This window comes from Anser brachyrhynchus, assembly GCF_964034855.1.
Source record: "Anser brachyrhynchus genome assembly, chromosome: 8".
NCBI lineage: Eukaryota > Metazoa > Chordata > Aves > Anseriformes > Anatidae > Anser > Anser brachyrhynchus.
This window is the reverse complement of record NC_137702.1, coordinates 21,626,378-21,645,729: the sequence shown is the minus strand read 5'-3', so window position 1 is coordinate 21,645,729 and position 19,352 is coordinate 21,626,378. Positions and strand designations below refer to the sequence as shown.

At 39.4% G+C, this 19,352-nt stretch overlaps 1 protein-coding gene across 12 annotated transcripts in view; it reads right to left on the bottom strand.

Moving 5' to 3' along the window:
- Window positions 1-19,352, bottom strand: part of CEP350 (centrosomal protein 350) — a 74,657-nt gene that overhangs the window by 9,281 nt on the left and 46,024 nt on the right. For all 12 annotated transcript variants that reach the window (XM_080601578.1, XM_080601575.1, XM_080601580.1 and 9 more), the window contains 10 exons: window positions 15,153-15,352; window positions 13,600-13,811; window positions 12,217-12,358; window positions 8,511-8,671; window positions 7,890-8,029; window positions 7,048-7,130; window positions 3,745-5,834; window positions 2,320-2,721; window positions 2,086-2,232; window positions 790-912 (listed from right to left, as the gene is read on the bottom strand). In XM_080601578.1, coding sequence (XP_080457704.1) covers window positions 790-912; window positions 2,086-2,232; window positions 2,320-2,721; window positions 3,745-5,834; window positions 7,048-7,130; window positions 7,890-8,029; window positions 8,511-8,671; window positions 12,217-12,358; window positions 13,600-13,811; window positions 15,153-15,352 — 3,700 coding nt within the window. The remainder of the gene's footprint in view (window positions 1-789; window positions 913-2,085; window positions 2,233-2,319; window positions 2,722-3,744; window positions 5,835-7,047; window positions 7,131-7,889; window positions 8,030-8,510; window positions 8,672-12,216; window positions 12,359-13,599; window positions 13,812-15,152; window positions 15,353-19,352) is intronic.

The window sequence follows — 19,352 nt, the reverse complement described above, 5'->3', positions numbered from 1 at the left end:
TAGTTCACAGCAAGCATTACAGGAGCAGAAGTCATGGCCGTCACTTAGCTTTGAGGAAAAGCTTAGCTGTGGGTTCCATCTGGCAAACTGTTTGCCTTGTACTAGGGAAGTATCGTTTTTCACACTGTCATGTTGAAGTCTTTGCTCTTCTAACCCAAAGAGTTTTGCAGCCTTTCAGTTGAACGTGGTTAGCAATCAAGTCTATTATGTTTCCAGTATCACTGCCTCCAATTAATCAATATTACTTCAAAATAGAAACATTTCAAATTAAAGTAAAAGGAAAAATGTATTTTCTTCCCAAAGAAAAAGTTCACTCTCCTTTCAGTCAAGTTTTCCAATTCCTCCTGCAAATTCACACTTTAAACCTTGGGGAGTGTGCAAATCTAACCTCCAGTAAAATCCAGTATGAACTGAGAATTCAGGCAATTCACCTTACTTCATGTGGCTGTGGATGCCCCATCCCCAGAGGTCTTCAAGACAAGGTTAGATGAGGCCCTGAGCAATCTGATCTAGTAGGTGGTGTCCCTGCCTACGTTGGAACTAGATGATCTTTAAGGTCCCTTCCAACCCAAGCCATTCTATTATTCCATGATTCATTGGTACTGGACTTGTTTTGTGTTTTGCTTTGTTTTGGCAAGAAAAACTAAAAAAATTAAACACCTTCCATCGAGATCTTATGCACACTTTGCATTCTGTAAATAGTATGTTCAAATGCTGAAATGTATGATCATGTTATACTTCAGTCTGAGGGACAGAATCTGAAATGTCTGTTCATATTCATTTACTCACCAATATATGATCCACTCTATCTCGTTTCTTCCGCCCAAATTTCATCATCTTCTGCCAGTCTGTTTTGTGATTAGGTTCTTTCCTCAGGCTGAACAACTTCAGTACTTCAGCTGCAATGAAGCTCTACAGAACAGAAAAGGTGAGATTTATCATATTTGAGCTCAGAAATGACATGCATACACAACGTTCTTTCCCTAAAGAGTAAGACTATAAATGCATAGAAGGCATCTGTTTAGCCAAGGGATATGTGGTGAATACAAGTAAGTTGCAGTGCAAGTCTTTGAGGCAGCCTTACACAGGCAGAACAATTATTAAATCCAGAAGTGGGAAAAAAAAAGACACCCGTTCCTGGAACAATCTTGAGAACAAGAATTTTCAGTTAAGCAGTACAGTAAACAGAAGATTATGACAGTTCATTTTGTAGGAAGTTATTAAAGAAAAGAAGGGTGTGAATTTCGTGTCCTTGTCCTGTGACCCTGCTCTCCTCTGCCACAGGCTTTTCAAAGTCTTCTCAACTAATCAGGTTAATTCAGATACTACTTCTGACTTTTCTAAAGAGTTAACATGCTTTATCTTCAGCAGGTTTATCAAAATACAGTCCAAAATAACAATTTAAGAAGAAACAGTACACCTAGGACTCTTCATTTATGTCCTGACAAGCTGTATTACAAGTTCTTTGTTGAGCACTTTCAGAAACGTTTTTTTTCCCCCCCTAACAACCAGCCCTACAAGCTTAACTTTGGTCCAGTCAGGCTCTACCTTTTGGGGGTTTTGTCCTTTCTGAAGCACTACCACCAGCAACAGGATTTCTCCTTTGGCCAAATACAGCAATAACCTCACCAGACAAAGTTTGGATCCATACAGGCAACTCCCACTGTTCTCAGTGAGGTTGGCACAGGTGTGTCTGATGAAAAAATCCAGCTCATCCCATTTGGCCCAACCCTACAGTTGGATCCATGCCACTATACTCAATACAGAGTTCCAATGAGGTCTGCTGAAGCAGCAGTCTGTCAGCATACCAATTTTACCAATTTTGTAAGCCCAAGGTTTTCCTGTCAGTTCTGCATAGAGGATTGTGGTTTAAAAGTAACTAGTATCAGCCAAGAAGACTGGGAGGCAAACCTGTTGAGTAAAATGGACCATCTTGACAAATTCCCTTTCAGGTTTGTAATCTCATTTCCCTTCTCAACACTTCTCGTATTGGATAGATCTGTTACTATCTTTTAACCCTCAGGCAACTGTTACTACAACATTTTTCATCTCCTCTTCCCTGTTATCACGAGAATTTCTCCCTACCTTGATTTCATCCAGATCATTTGGATCTTTTACTCGGCGAAAGTAAGCAGATGTGATCCTACACGGTTTCATCCAAATAGGCTGATTTAGATTAGGATCCTCAGCAAAGATTTCTCCAAAGATCTCTCTTGTTAAATCAAACACCACCTTAACAAAGGAAGAAGTGAGAATTAAGGCTTCTGATCTTCATGGTAACAATTCAAAGGACAAGAATAAAATGCCTAAAGACTGTACCTTTTTATAGACCTGTTTGTTTATCGTGTCCGTGTCCTGCTCTTTAATGGCACCACTAAGATCAGTGTGAAGGCTGAAGTTTTGAAGATCATGACCCAGCTCTTTCAGTTTCCAGAGTTCCTCAGCTGCTGCATGCACCATACCTTCCACCTCCACTGCAGTATGAGGGACTGCCAAAGGCTCCTCACACGGCTTTGTTGGAACTTTCTGTGCTTCTACCTTGGGCAGCACTGCTGGTTCCTCAGCTTGCTTCTGCTGGACCTTACGGGAACTAAGGCCATAGTCCTCATCAAACCAGTCTTGATCATCTCCCAGCACGCTCAGGAACTCCCGATTGAGCTCCAGCTCAGCCAGCCTCTTGGCAAGCTCCTCCTGACCGCTCGCACCGAACACTGGACTCTCCTGTGAATTAAGTCATGGAGCAAATACAAAGCAGTGTCACACCGTTGTCTATCAGGCATTCAACTTGTATTTTTAAGTGCTCTACTAACTGGTTATATATGCACAACTACTCTCAATTCTTTCAAGGGTAATAAACAGTGCACAGTAAAATTAGAAGTGTTTCAACTCAAATACCTGGATCTTCTACCACTCCTGATGAACACTTTCAGAGGGTTCCTACAGAGCTTTCAGAGGCTTCCTACAGAAGACCACCTGTACCTGCCCACTGTGTGTCCTGATGTTTAACTGTTTAGGAAAGGCTGAGTAGTTCAAAGAGTGATAACGTGACATGTAACTTTTCACTTTGCTTACCAGCAAGTCTCAGATCTGCTTCAACAGCCTAAAAGCTTTTAGCAGGCAATGGCTGTTTTAGTGACTGAGCAATGGTGAAACGAGCTGACGCTTTCTGTGATGATAATATATTGAGATCAATGGCAAAGCAGACAGGTTTACTGACATCTTCAGCAGAAAGGCCAAGTTCTAAATCTGTGTCATTAATGGTTATTCTGAACCATTGCTTGAACTTCCACTGCTCGTGATATATTACTTCTGTGGATAGAGCAGTCTGACAACTTAATGATCTCTATAGCAACTAATTATTTTACAGGATGATTATTTCACATCAAGGATAGACAGAGGTAAGTTTACAGTTTAATGTATTTTGACATTTTTAGAATAAAATTGACGGTAACAATTAAATGAAATCAAACATGAAAGCAGAACGCAATCTAAATGAAGTATTTTTCACTTTGATGTGCCAAAACTTGTCTTTGAGCCTGCAGGGCTACTAAAGTGAGTTGGGACCAGGGAAACACAAGAACACACATTACACACATACATATAGCCACAATCTTCACACCACCAAACAGAACTTGGGAGAAAAAAACAACACTGGTGCTACACTGCATTCTTCAGATTCAATAATCATCAGTCAAAGCAATCATCACCAACTCTTAAAATTAGCGCAACATATTTGTTACTTACTGGTCTGGGACACATGTCTGGAGAGGAAAGTTCTTCTCTTTCATCTTCCAAGTCCGAGCTTAGAAAAAAATTATTCAGTCCATCAGGAATCTGCTTTTCTACTTGCTGAGATGGGGGATTGGATTCCTCCCTCACATCACAGAGTTCCTGGTTGCTGAGCTGGATTTTCTCATTCCTGACCTTCTTTATTTGCTGTAACTGATTGACTGTGTCTTTCACAAAATCTTTAAGCAGACTGTCTGTCAGCAAACTGACCTTTTCCAGTTGGTCTTTCGACTTTTCTTCTTCTCTAAATGGTAGTCTAAGCTGGGCTTCTAATTGGTTCTTTTCTTTTGCCAGCAAATCCAGAAGTGGAGTTGCAGGCTTCTCCAGAACTCCAGGAGAGAGATCATCTAACTTTTCAGAACACTCTTCCCCCAGTGTTTTCTGTCTCTCCAGTTTTTCAGAAAGGAAATCAGAGATGTCATCTAACTGAACAGTGGAAATCTTGTCCATCACACCAGTAATGGGAGGAGGAAGGTTGGCCTCCTCTTTTATAGCATGCTTCAGATAAGCCACCACAGACTGTTCTGGGGCAAGTGATTCAGTAGCTACAGAAATCTCCTTTATGCTCTTTGCTTTGGAAGATGAGTCCTCATCAATGTTTTCTCCAGCTGAGGCTTCTGAAACAGCTGTGCCTGCAGGAGCTTTATCCTGGGAAGAGTTCTTTGTTGCACTTCTGCTCTGCCTTTCATCTTCTTTGCCAGATTTGGAACTTCCTTTGCCTTTCCGCTCAGCTTTGTGTTGCTTCTCCAGTCTGTCATCAAAGAACGAATCTTCATCCTTATTTGTGTCTAAATGGTTATCAACACTTTCTGTGATGTGAGAGATTTTTTGAGGAGGAGCAAAAATACCATGCCTTTCTTTGCAATCAAAATATTTAATACCATCATAAGTTCCATTATTGTTCCCTTCAGGTTTATCCAACTCCACACCAGCCCAAAACCCTTTGGCAAATTTAGTCAGACCTTTGAATCGCAGTGTTCCAGGTTGGACTTTACTCACAAGTACCCTATCACCAATGCTGAAGTTTGACAAATTATCTGTTTCTTCTGTGACTGAAGCAGAGGCCCATGGTGGTAGCTGAGCAGGAGCCTGTTCTTTCTCCACATCAATGCGTTCAGTATTTTTCATAAGTTCTGTTGGAGACCTAAGCTCCAACAATCTCTCCGAATGCTTGCTGCTGGAGAGAGAAAGAGATTTGTCACTGAGGTATTCACTGATTTCGCCATCACTGCCAAGGCTCGTGGATCTGCTTCTGTTGGTTTGTGTGTGCTGTGACTGCTCTCTCAGTGAGTGATTGTCCCCTTTAGGGGAGAGAAGGGACACTTCAAAGTCATCTTTGTAATGTTCCACAGCAAGTGTTTCTTCAATTGATGCCTGTTTCCTGGAGGAGGATCCTTCAAAGTCTTCAACATATGACGGCTCTTTTTGACTAAACAGGTGTTCTGAAAGCAGATCATCTTTTTCCTCTGCTGATTTGCTAAATTTGCAGTAAGACTCTTCTACGTTCGGGACAGTTACAGCATCTTTGTCTGCCAGTCTCTGTTTTAAGACTTCTTCTTTACCATGAAGGCTTTCCACAGACAAACCAAAAGGTTCCTTTAGAGAGTGTTCATTTGCAGAATGGAGGACTTTCTCTGGAATAACGTCCAATGAACTCTCCTGTTCCTTATCTAATGTCAACAACACATCAGAACTTTCCAAAGGTTTAACATAAGAATCTTCAATCTCGTATTGTTCCGATTTTATATATTCCAAGTCTTCTGGTATCTCAGATTTATGACTGAAGACAGCCTCCTCATTGGATAAATTTATTGCAATGCTTGTTGATCCATGGGATATCCTACTAATGTCCCTACTAATGTCTTTTATGTCTTTGAGAAGAGCTGATGAGAGCACATGATCTAAGGAATCACCAGATCCTGCTCTGGAACTCCTTGGTGACATTAAACCTGAGGAAGATTTTCTGGAAGGTTCTTCTGCATGAACATCTGTCACCTTCTTGGTGTGCACAGACACAGATCTCTCGGTTCTTGATGACACAGCATCTTGAAGGAAAATAAAAAGTGAATCATAAAAAGTGAATCACAACAGATGGTATAGCCTGCATTGTCTCATCGATGACTGCAACTATAGCCAACAAAATTAACATCAAGGTTTTTATGCTAAAAGATGCAAACTGGTGCCTTGGAAACACAGACTTCTAGCTGTCCTACAGACATTTGTCCAGTTCCAGCGCTATAACACTTTCTTTCTAATTCTGTTTCTTGTACCATTACTTTATAACACTATACAATACTTAGCCCACCGTAAGGACTTAGCAACCTCATCTAGTGAAAAGTATGCCTGCCCATGGCAGGGGTGTTGCAGCTAGGTGATCTTTAAGGTCCTTTCCAACTCAGACCGTTATATTATTCTATAAAAACAACCAAGCTTAGAACTGCAGACAGAATCACAGAATGGCTTGGGCTGGAAGGGACCTCAAAGACAGGACAGGGATGCCACCCGCTAGGTCAGGTTGCCCAGGGCCTCGTCCAGCCTGGCCTTGAACACCTCCAGGGATGGGGCATCCACAGCTTCCCTGGAAAACCTGTTCATTAGATAAAAATTATCAACAGCAAAACATTGATAAGTATTAAAAAAAGGAAACAACTGTTCCTAAATATCTACTTCTAAAGCCTTAATTATTTTGGTTTCCTTACTTTCCCTCCAGTGATAAAGAAACAGGAAATAAAATAAAAGGAAAAAGGCTGTCACGTAATTATGATTTTATAAAAACCTCACCAAGAATAAAACTAAATAGTGAACATTCAGGAAACAGCAAAAGCAAATGCCTACTAAGTAGAATTAATATAGCATGAACAAAAAACTTTAATATGTAGTACTATACAAAATATACAGTTATATTTGTATTTTTAGTTATATTTTACAGATACAGCATCTCTCATCAACATTTGTTCTAGTACAAATTCTTTAAAATAAAGAACTCAAATACTATGAGGTTTCAGAACTGGGAGCTGGGGGAGTAAGGGAAAGGAGCCATAACTTAGGAACCTCTACTCCCCAAATATTTCCAAGACCAAAACAAATGTAAATGTAAACATCAAAGAGAAAAAAATATAGCTTCACCATTGTGGTTTTATCAAGTCTCCATGCTCTCTTAAAAACTCTTCTTGAATAAAGAAGGATAAGATTAAAGAAGTTTAAAACAGTCAGGCTTCAAGATTTTCATCTGTAGTACTGATTCTTCTGTTTACATACCTGCATACTCTGCAATGGATTCCAAAGATGCTCTGGATCGCTCTGACTCAGTCAGTGATTTCCAGTTTTTAGCTGTCTCCGGCCTAAAGTTGAAATATTGAGTTGTGTGAACCATTGTTACATGAGAAAGTGCTCTGTTTTGATTTTAAATAGATAAAAATGAAAATATGAGCATCTGTAATTCTATCAATGTATTAATGATAACAAATGGTTTGGTTTGTCAACGTACTGTTAACTTAGAAAACAGGAATGGGGACAGAGTTGATGGTTTGGCAAACCCTGGAAAATATTTTTTTAAAAGGTTAATCACAAACCTTGGCCTTTTTGCAGCCAAAAAAAGAGAAAGTGACCTTTTATTAAAAAAAAAAGAATACACTAAAATTGCACCATCTGCTGGAGAAAATGAAACACTTAATACTGTAAGAAGTGCAAAAAGTCAGCTGAATTGTCTATTTTTAAAAACATAAGATCCAAAACAGATGTAAGTTGAAAAGATGAACAGTCTGCCTCACAGTGCAACAGGTATAAAAACTCTTACAGGTCAGTGATCTGAACAACCGCTTTACACATTCTTGCTCAATCAAAAATTATCATTCAGAAAGAACTTGAAAATAGGACCTGAAAGGCTGGGCAGGACAGAAATAAGATACATATGATTACAGGGACAGTGCATCTTATCTATTTTGGGCCAAATGCGACCAGCAAATGTGTCAGCAGCATACTGCCACTGTCCAGTGCTTTGAGGAAGAGCAGTCAGCAGCTTTGCTTGCACCAAAGGTCTCTGCTCAAACAGCAATCACTGCAGTTTCAGAATAATCTTAGCAAGAAGAAATCCCATTTACCTATGGAGTGGTGGTGCCTTGATCTTAGGTTTTTCAGCAGCAGCTGAAGATAGAGTTTTAATCTGAGGTTTGGCTGTGGGTGATAACTCCAGATCTTGGCTCAGCTCTGCTTCAGTCTTCTTGATAAACTCATCATATGACTGAGCATAAAAAAGTTACGACTGTTAATCTACTAAACCATAACTACTACAATTTGGTATACAAAACCTATCAAAATAAATAAAGCATAGCCTCAACCATTTAAGGACACTCTCAGTTTCTCTGTACTGTTTTACTTATTAAAGCTCCATAGCTGTGAATCCTGGAAATCAATATTTCACTTTCAAAAACAAATTACATACGCATCACTGTTTAACCCAAGCTGGGATACTAATGTGTATGAACATATATAAACCCCACCGAACACTGTAACCTGTTAAAGATACACATTTTAAAGAGTGTGGTTTTGCCTCCAAGGCTCTGGTTCATTACTGAAAGCAGTTAACTAGCCAAAAACAGTCCCACTTCCATCACAATTAACATGGCTTTCACAGCTGTTGATAAAATATTTTGCCAACAACATCCATACTATAATGATTTATCCATAGCTTTTACTTTGCCCCTCTTCCTATGGTTCCTAACCTCCAGCTGTTTGATCAAACTGGCCTCCTGGGCTTTCAGTCTCTCCTTTTGCCTCTTCTTCTGTTCCTTTTTCAGCTGGTAAACCACTGACTTCCTTTTCCGTAGTTCATCCTTCAGGGCCCTGATCCGTCCTTCAATATCACTTTGATCAGATGTGGTTTCTGAAAAAAGTTTTATTTTAGCCTTTAAATAACTTGTAAAACAATTCTATGTAAAGCAATCAACAGTCATTTAGTAAACACAAAATATGGTCCAAGTGAAATATTCAAGAAATTATATTAATTTCAACATATTAAGACTCTTCAAGGGGGATCTTGGATTCGCAACAGTACTGTGTAACATTTGAAAGAAAAACCATTGCATCTTAATTTACAAGAGAGAGAGGCTCTGATACATGCAATAACTTGTTACCAAACTTGTTCACGTCAATTGCCCACATTCACGTTGCTACCTCATTAAGGGCTTATCACATCAGCTGTTGTAGAAATTAACCTTTGCTGACATGTAAAAATATGACAGCTCAACAATGCATACCAAAAACGTAACCAAAGCATTTGTTTACCGTCACCACATACAGTTTCAAACTACATGGTACACTTTACGGATGAGAATTTCTCTTGGAATAGCAGACTCCAAAAGCAGGTTAGGTTTCCAGCCACTTCAGATTTTCTGCCACCTTGGCTAAATAGATCTATGAAATGGAAAGCTGACTGGCTGACAGCTGGAAGGAAAGCCAGTTTGAATGATGACGAGATTTTTACTGTTGTCAGGTCTTGTGTTGACATCTTATTAAGGGTGAAGGAGGGTAGACACACGGTAGACTTCTCTCTGATTGCTTACACAAAGCTATGTGGCACATCCTTGCTCCAAGTTCAGTTTCACAGACCTTCGTAAGATGCCATTACTGACTGGAGCTATTTTCTACCTCATTTTTTTTCTTAATCATTTTCTTTTCCATCCCCTGCAGTCTGGCCTTCAATCCTTTTGATGATTTTCTGCTTCTGTTCCATTGTAACACTGTCCCCAGCTGCATAGATCCATTCTCTGCAGGACAACCACATTCTACCAGTAACTCTGCCACTTTCATTATTCCTATTGTAACAAGTTCTCGGTCTCGCAGAACTCTCAGACTTAGAGAAAGACTGCCTCAGTGCCTCACTACTTATTCTTCCCCACCCACCCGATTATGTCTACCTGTTCGTTGCTTTTCAAACATATACCAATACAGTGCAAAACAAGATCCTGGCCTCAGATGGTGCTACCACAATTAAATACGAGAATTTTTTCAAAATATTTATCTGATATAGTCTTATCGGAGATGCTCCCTGTAGCTGATGCCCCTCTTTATTTTCTACAGCAGCAGTTCCTAACAGAAGGATCTAGGATGGTCTGCTTTTCTAATGCTCGATATTATCTATGCTGTATTATGGACCAAAAGGCTTGGATGCCCATAAACTGCAACTGCTCTACTGAAGGCCCTAGAAAGTAAGTTGCCAGTAATATCTAGTCAGCCAGCAGGAACAGCAGGACGTTTTGCTAATTCATTTCATTTCTCAAGACAACAAACAGCCATGAAGAATGATTTCATCATCAACAGCCAGCAAATACAATCAAACTACCGTATTCTTTTTCCACTAACAACGGTTGTTAACCATTTACAGAAGTTTAAAAAAGCATGGAAAGAATGGATCTCACTTGCTAATCATGAGTACTTTACAATGCCACTGTACTTAATTCCTCCTGAATGGTAAGTGACCATTATGCAATTATAGCTTTTATTGATCAACTCATAAGGGAAAGATCTGCACATGCTTTCATCTTTGACAATCCTGTCTACGCATGCATCAGCACTGACATAGCGATGACTTCATTACTACTCAGCAGCTTGGAAGATTTGCCTCTTTAAAATGGAATGATTTATTGTGAAACCAGCATCATCTTGATGGACTTCCCCCTTCTTATACCTGTCTCTAACATCTGAAATAGAATCATAGAATGGTTTGGGTTGGAAGGGACCTTAAAGATCATCTTCCAACCCCCCTGCCATGGGCAAGGACACCTTCCACTAGGCCATGTTGCTCAAAGCCTCACCCAACCTGGCCTCGAACACTTCCAGGAATGATGAAGATGGCAAATACTCCATTTTAAAAGAGTTTATTTTCATGACCATTGTTGCCTGCTGTACTTTTCACTATCGGTTCCTTGAGTGGTTCCTCATTCAGAACTTGAACGTAACTTTAAGGCTTCACTGGGTTGCAAGCTGCCCTCCAGACAGAACACAAACACAAACTACTCAGTGCGAGTATCTAGGTGTTAGGTATTCTTTTCTACATCCAACAGAATATCTGCCTCAAAATTACTGTTACTGTTGCCCTTACATACATATTAAACAAGAAACAGCATAAAAGATTATTAAGCTTGCCACATCAAGCATGTATGTCTCCAGTCTTCATAGTGTGCCAGTGAAGTTCTCTCTAAATCACAAACAACAGCCAGTACATACAATAGAACCACCTGATTCTTTTTCCACCAAAGACTTCCTAATCACTAAAGGACTTAAACCCAAGAAAAGCGTATTCTTCTGTGGTTTTTATCTCATTTGCTAATAAGAAGTATCTTGTGATGCTGTAACAACCACACTGTGGAATACAAGATGTTTTAGAGGCTAGAAGCAAAGAAAGGCTCAAGATAGTCTTCACAGCTCAATGGATCTGACGATGGTGACCCACAGATGATGGTTTGCTCAGGAAGTCCTGGAATCCATGTGACTAACAGGCTGTGAGAACACATTAGGGAAAGGACTGCTCTGTACGAGTGCATTTCTGACATTCCTTCCCTCAGCGTTTACTGGTAGCCTGCTTAGATACTTGGTTAAAAGACTTGTGAGAGGGCTATACACAGATCTTGTATTTTGTAGCTCAAAAATGCAACCTTAGGCCCTATTTTACTGCACACAATCCAAATCCTTCTTCTCAAAAAAAGGGAAAAAACAACAAATATTCATTTTCTTGAGTGCTTTAGTGTGATATTAATTATTCCAGTTAGTGATAATGCTTAAACATTACTAGATTTCTTCTCCCAGGTTCCAGGAGTACATATTGTACCCACAGTACCGAAGGAAACTTAGGACATGAGGAGCTAAGAAACTCAGTAGTTTTTAAAGATGAGCCTTATATACCGAGAACAACTTTTTTCTGATGATCCACTGTCTTACAGGCTGATTGTCCTGGCTGTGGACAAAGACACTCTGCATATGTCATGAAGCGTCCAATTGCTACGCACATGCCAGTGAAGGTTCAGTGTGCTCACTTGTACTGCCAGGGTAACAGAGCTGTATGGTTCTGGAGCCAGGTTGTGTTCAGAAGGAGGATGATCATGTTTATATGCTGCTGAGCCATATTCTGCTTTCTTACAATAAAAGCAGTGGAGAACAGTAATTTATTAAAAGCACAACTAACCTTGGTATTTTTAAATTCTAGAAATACCTTAACTATTAACTCTCTTTCCATGCCTGTTTGCAGACACCTGTGCAAAGATACACACCTTATGCTGAAAGGATCAAATTACAAATCACAGAACTCTAAAACCTAGCATTTTCCAGAAATTTCTGTCTGCCTCCCCAAATATAGGTCTGCTTTTGAAATTTACTCATGAAAATGATTAGCTTTGAAAAAGCAATTGAAACCCAAGCAGATATTACACTTACCTGACTGTGTCATAGATAAAGATTCATCAGACCAATTGTGGGATATCTGATGAGACTTCACAGGTGAACGCAGCTGTCCTCCAGTTCTATGGCTGCCTTTGCTGGAATCTTGCTTTGATACAGATATGCTTTTGGGAGGAGACTATGTGAGAAGAAAAGGACAAATAAGTAACTGCTTGTAAAGCTCAGTTTGAAAGGAGATCATTGCCATCAGGACTAGTTACAAGCGAAGACTGGCATGACTAAAGAATCTTATAAGCAATGGTACCTATCCAGCTGCCTTTAAACAGCTTTAATCTTAATTTGCTAGACAATAAAACAAAAATACCAACAGCAGCAATAGCAGACTGCTTGCTTTGAGAGTGGACTTCAGCAAACGTGCTCAGACTACCCTGTTACTACTTAAGTGAACTGACATGGTTGTGACTCACAGGTGCTCGATACAGTGCATGTAACTGTATTTGGTAAAAATTAAGGGAATAAGAACTCCTACTCAATATACCCATGAATCCAAAAGGACCATTTCATGTAAGAGGTGTGAGATGCCATTCTAAATTAATAAAACAGAACCCTATTTCTCTGTAGCCAGGCAAAAAATTCTAAGAACTATTCTGGCAAAATGCTGCTTACCGCTTCAATATTATACCACAAACATTTCCCACACCTCAAACATAACCTCTAGCTCATACTAGGTATTTTACTTCACTATCTTCTCAGAAAACTCTACAAGAATAAAGTATTTCAAATAGATGTCTAGATGAGCAGTTCTTTTTCCCCTCTCACAGACAGCAAATTTTCTGTCTCTCATTGAACACAGAGCAAAGTTATCAGGTTGATATTTAGCAAAATTATCAATGAAGCAGAAGTAACAATTGAAATAGAACAATAAAGTGGATTTAGCTAGCAAGCAGACGATCTGAAGCCCAAGGGACTGTGTACCAGGTTACAGCTATGCTTCTTCATCTCATAGCTATACTTTGGCATACATCACTCGCAAATAAAGCAAGGTGGAAAAACATGGCATAGTTTCCATGGCCTCAAAGAATTTACACAATGGTAACAAGCTAGCCTACAGCTAATTCATGTTGGTGAACTGGGTCAGTGTTCCACCACTTAATAATGCATACCTTTGTGACATATGCAGAACATTTTGCAAGACTACCCACAGGTTTAAAAGTATTGAAACTCTGTGCTCAAGCGATTTTTCCTCACATCAAGACTTTAAAGAATTGTATCTGATCAGTGTTTATTCACAGTACCATGCAATGCTATTGCAAACAGAACAGTTTAATCTCTGCTTCAACAGTTGGGAAGGCTGTACTTGTGTTCTCTGACAATCTTTTAGAAGCTTAAGAATGCATACAGAATAAAAATCTCACTCACAAGTTTGCCAGGTGTGGTAGAGGACTTGAACTCCTCAGAATAAATCATTTCTTCATTAATCGTACTCTGATCTGGGCTTTCTGGCTGTCCATGGCCCATAGTCTCTGATGGGACAGACTCAGCAGCTGGACTGCCAAGATCTTCTGGGACAGAGCTTTCACTGTTCAGACGAGAGCAAGAAGGCACTGGAGACTCTTCTTCACTGGCTGTTTCTGAGGTAGAATAATGAGAAAAGACAAACCACTTCAGAACTTGCACCCACTTAAATGCCTTCAGAGAAACTGTTGCCTACATATAAAGTAGGAACTGCTACCAACACATCAAAGTGGTGTTATTTCACTCACCTAGAGACCAAGAGAGGAACATTTAGCATCAACAAGCACTTTTACCAGAAAACTATGATTTAAGACTACCAAACAGTCTTAGCGATTGCTGAATGTCTAAAACAAAGTTTTTCAGGATATTCTAACATTTTCCAGACAACATACTCCAAAAAGATTATTATTAGGGAAACCTGTCTTTCCAGTTGCCCATACAACAGCAAGAGTCACTATTAGTCTGAAGAAGTCATGGTGGAGCATATAATCTGCAAGTCAGATCTTGAATTTAGAATTGATTGCTTCCTTTACAGTAGTTGCAGAAAACATTTTAATGTTATGATTTCATCATGAGTCTCTCAAATGGCAACAAGTAAAATAATAAGTTGGGTTTTCAATATTCCTGTTTACTAAATTCCGCAGGAGTCACAGCATTATGGAAGCAGCCATGGAGAACTATTTAATATTTGAGCAAAGGCTGGGGAGACAAATTTCTCTTTCTAAAGCAGGACCATGCTCCAGTGCTTACTGGTAGGTACTGGTAATACAAAGTAGTGTATTTTTTCATCCAAGCCTCTGTCTTCAGCATAAGGAGTTTTTGCTCATTGCAACTTACTGACTCACACACGTAACACCTTTAAGCTGTCTTTCAGATGCCTAAAATCCACATGACTTTTCGGTAACAAGGGTAATAGGACATAATTCTGAATTCCTTTTGCACACTGAAAGGATATTCTCCTGCTTTCTATAGCGGGAAAAATATATTATTTTGAGAATAACCCCTAAAGTTTTATTACCTCCTCCCACTGCAATCTGGTTCTCTGTAGTTCATGCTGAAGGTACAGTCCATTTAAGACAGAATAATAATGCTGTAGCTCCCCAAATCTGGGAACATTTTTCTCACAATAGCATCACTTATACTAATTACAGTAGTATTTTTGTTTTGAAAAAAAAAAAAAAAGAGAAATAGACTCCAAATTGTATGTAGAAACATCTGGCTGATCTCTGCTGTACTGCATGCTTAAGAAGGTACATAGCAAATGAGGAATACCCATATAACTAAGGTTCAAAATAGGTTTAAAAAGAACAAGTCAGAAGATGACATTAAAGAGTGCAGAAATCAGGAGAACAACCACCACCACCGGATCAAAAAAGGCAGGAAGTGGAAACCTAAGCAATCGCGTCAGATTGTTTTACTCTTGTCATTTGCATCAGTTCTCCCCCACTTCCTATTACCTTTGGGCTCAGTTCTCTGATCCCCCAGTTCTTTCTTGGCTACTTTGTTTTTAAGCAACTCTTTGTCCCAGGCAGCCAGAGCCTGCTTTTCTATCCGCCGTATTTCGGCTTCCTCTGCATCTAGGCGGCGTTTCCACTCCAGCAATTCTTCAGCATGTTGTCGACGCTGCATCAGCTTCTGTTCACGCTTAGTTAGGAACCTGACAGACAGAGCAGAAGACAATGGAGAAGCAGTCGACCACAGTCAAAGATCCCAACAGCCAGAAGCTCTATGGCCACAATCCCCAGAATTTTAGCTGTTCAGATTGTTTCCTAGGGTAATATCCATACTAATGACTATGTCCTAGACTTCTGATGTGCTGCTGGGGAAAAGAGTAAAAAAAAGATATTTTTTTTTCCTGTAAAACTGCTGTTTAGATTTTAAGAATCTTCAACATCATTAGAAGTGCTACTAAATACTCAGTAAAAATGAACAGGGGCAGTTCCCAGTTTTAGAACATGGGAAGTACCTGTGGCATTAAACTGGAACCCTCAAGAAAGCAGTGACTGTTTGAAAAATGCACCTTTCTTTTTGCTAATTCCAATGACAGAGAAAAATATCGTAGCCCCAACTGCCTCACAGTTCTTTCTAAATACATAATTATAAGAGAAGGTGTTCCTGTATTAATAATCCTCCTGAAGGATTTACTGGAATTACTGGAGCTTTTATCCTTCTTCCTTTGAGTATCATCTCTGGATTGCCACACTTGGAATGTTAATTGTTAGTTGACAGCATAAAGAGCACAAGGATGTAGGACTGTTCTTCCCAGCTACTAACAGATCTGGCTACTAATTTAAAACTAAGAATAAATAAAAACCTCGTGCTGAAAATTTGCAGATCTTTTTTCTTTGTGACAAAGATTTCTCAAGTCATCCATGAAGCCTCAGAAATGAGGAACTTGTGAGTTTGAATAGGTCTGTGTGCATGCACTAATTCTCTTTGCCAACCATTGAACAGAAGCATCCCTGGGCTCACTTCTAAATATTGAAGTTACCAAGAAAATAGCATTCAACCTTTAAGATAGGAGCTAGAAGCAACTTCAACATCAGCTGCATGTACTTCCTCTCACATGCCAACTCTAGAGAAGAGTGTACATCAATCCTTTCAGCTCTTGCAGTGAAATTCTTAACACGTCACAGAATCACTCTTCAGAAAACAGATGATTTGCCAGATAGAGAGAGTGCTCAAATTGGTACAGAAGGCGTGGTGCCTGAAAATGCAGTCTTCAAAGTCCTGTGATATTTTTCTTTGAAAGTGCCTTTATAATTTGCCATTTTTAATACAACCTAAATACTTAGCATCAAAGTTTTTAAGCTGCAAAGCAGTTACTAATTTTTGCTTTTTGATCTCCTATGTTTCAAATGATCCTCTTATATAGAGGGACTGCAATGAACAACCGGGTAATCTGCAGGTCTCACCTGCTGAGGGACTTTTTTTTTTTCCTATTTGCTTGCTTAGTGTTGCTCAATCTGTTCCCTGGAAAAGTGAGCTGGCAGTTCATCAGAAAGACTAAGATTCAGATGAGTCCTCCTCTAAGACAGATTCAGATCAGGTGGAAAAAAGCGATGATGTGAAGATAAAAGTTTCAGAAGCCAGTAAGACATGTCCACAATCCTCTTTACTATAGTCAAAGCAAGGGTAAATGAAAAGCAGAAGCACCTCACAGACTGTCTGGAATACTTGCCACTTTTCAGTTCACAGGTGCTATGATTTCATGTACTATTTTATCACTTGCTGTAGATAATCATCAAACATTGTCTACTCTTAAGGAAAACTGACAGATCTTTATCACCAAATCTAGATTACCAGTGGTAATTGCACTATAAACATAACACAAACAGTCATGGTTGTCGATGTTGTCTTCAACCAGCACTATCAGATTTATCAGCTCTTACTTTCAGTTACACATCAGTTCCAATTAGTCGAGCAGGTCATATATTTGGAACTTGTTATGTAGGTCATTACTACAGCAATGATCTCAATGCAAAAGGCAACTTCTTCCTTCACTAGTTATTTCATTTCGTTAAAATATCTGGATCTTCACAGCTGGCCAGATCTTGAGAGAGGCAAGTCCAGTTGGAATAAAATCAAAGAGAAAGGCTGAAATAAACGGATTCAAAGGAGCAAGATTCCTCAACAGCAAATGTCAAATGGATTAACCCAGAAGGCCACAAGTGGGAGCAGAATTAACTAAATGACCATAAAACTAATCACCATACAAACACTAACTAATAACAGACTACCAGTCAGTCAAAAGGAATGTTAAGAGAGAAAGAAAATTCCAACATTCGTCCTTTAGGAAGAAACAGATTAAAGCAGCGTGGCTAAAGATGCAGACCCTTTTATAACCCTGGGGCATAAAAGGTCAGAACCACAAGGCAGCATGCGTATTGCCTTAGTATTCACTACAATCTAGAGGGTTCCAGTTGTAACACCAAGGGTATCCATTCATCCTCACCAGTAGGGGCACCTTTGGGGGGGGAAGGCAAAAAATACATCATGTATTCACAAGGCAGGAAATCTAGATGAGCAAGGAGGAAGCAGAAGCACTCACATTACGTCATCATGATTTTCAAAGTCTAACTATTTCTCTGGTGCTAAGGTCCAACATTTTATCTGCCCATTCCAGAAGTGTTAACCTGCGCTTGTGCTGCATTTATGTCCAACATACACTGAGCTTAAGGTCAAACTAGGCAGTTCAGCAGCTATTCTGAAGTAGACAGTGGGAGCAAAGTGAACTGCCTGCTACTCAGAACACAGCAGGAATACTAAGAGATTCATCTGGAAACAGTAAAGTGTCGAAAATGTTCACTGACTCATCTGATGAAGAACTTCTTGACTTTTTAGGACTGAACAGAGCATGCTCTATCAAAGAGTCTATCACTTGAGAAAGGTACAGTTACCTGACCAATTGGTTGTAGATATACAGCTGGAATTTGGGGTGGAGGTTGGGAAAACAGACACTGAGAGAGGCCCAGTGGTGAGACGTAAAGACAGAGAAGAAGTAGTGAACAGGAGAGCAGTGTCTACAAAATAAGGAGGAAGAGTTTAAAACTAAGCAAAAAAAGGCAGAAAGAATGAGAAAAGGACAGCATCTAGCAAAGAACTTTTAAATTAATTGCATTTAACCTAACACCTCAGATAGAAAAACTATACATTGTTATGCAGAAGGTAATAGAACACATACACTTGTGCATAAGTTAGAACACTTCATTTGCTGTTAGTCAAAGGCATGCTACTTTCACATCACTGTGTTTTTCCTTAAATTTAGGAAGGAGTTTTATTACTCTGATGCAAACTTCCACATGCACCTATTGAAATCTCAACCCGAGCTTTTTGCAACTTTTGATAATTCTAACCCTTGATAGAGAGCATTATGAGCACTAAACAGAATGCTGGTTTTACAATATATACAGCTTTGCTAGTCCACAACTGAAAACACTTCCATTCGCCCAGTGAAACCTCAATGAAATTATTGCTCCAAAGGTAAGCACCAGTGGAAGGCCAAAAAAAAAGATGAAATAATTTATTTCAAAAACAAGCAAATCCAGAAGAAGTCTGAAATATACTTGTAACTCAACTGTCAGATGCTATTTTGAGCCTGTGATAGAATGTAGACGTGGTCTCAAAATACTCACATATTGCCTCTTTCATCTGAGATACTAACTGCAGACAGATAATGCCTTTTAAAAATTCTACATAAACTTAACACTGTGATGAAAATGATTTTTCCAAATGAAAGACTATTTTAAGCTAACTAATTTATAGAAAAATACCATGCTCCATACAGCTCTGTAGCAACTACAACACAGGGTAAGCAGTGTATTAAGGAAAGCAAAAGCAAATGAGCATTTAATCAGTTCTTCTGTTGTACAGATTGTCATTAAAGCTGCATATGCAAGGAAAGCAAGGGCAGACGGGTTAATTCTCTTTGACAGAGCATGCTCCTGTTCACATGCAGGCTACACAGATTCATGAATAAAATTAAAACACAACAACTCTTTCGTTGCCCTTTTAGCAGAAAAGCTGTATTAAAGACGCCTCATAGGTAAGGATTTTCCCTTTGCTACAGAGTACAGCAAGTCCAGCTTAGCAGGGTTTCCCAGTTCGTTTCTCTAGTCCTCTTGTCCTTTACTCATCATTCAACTTCTTTCCTTTTG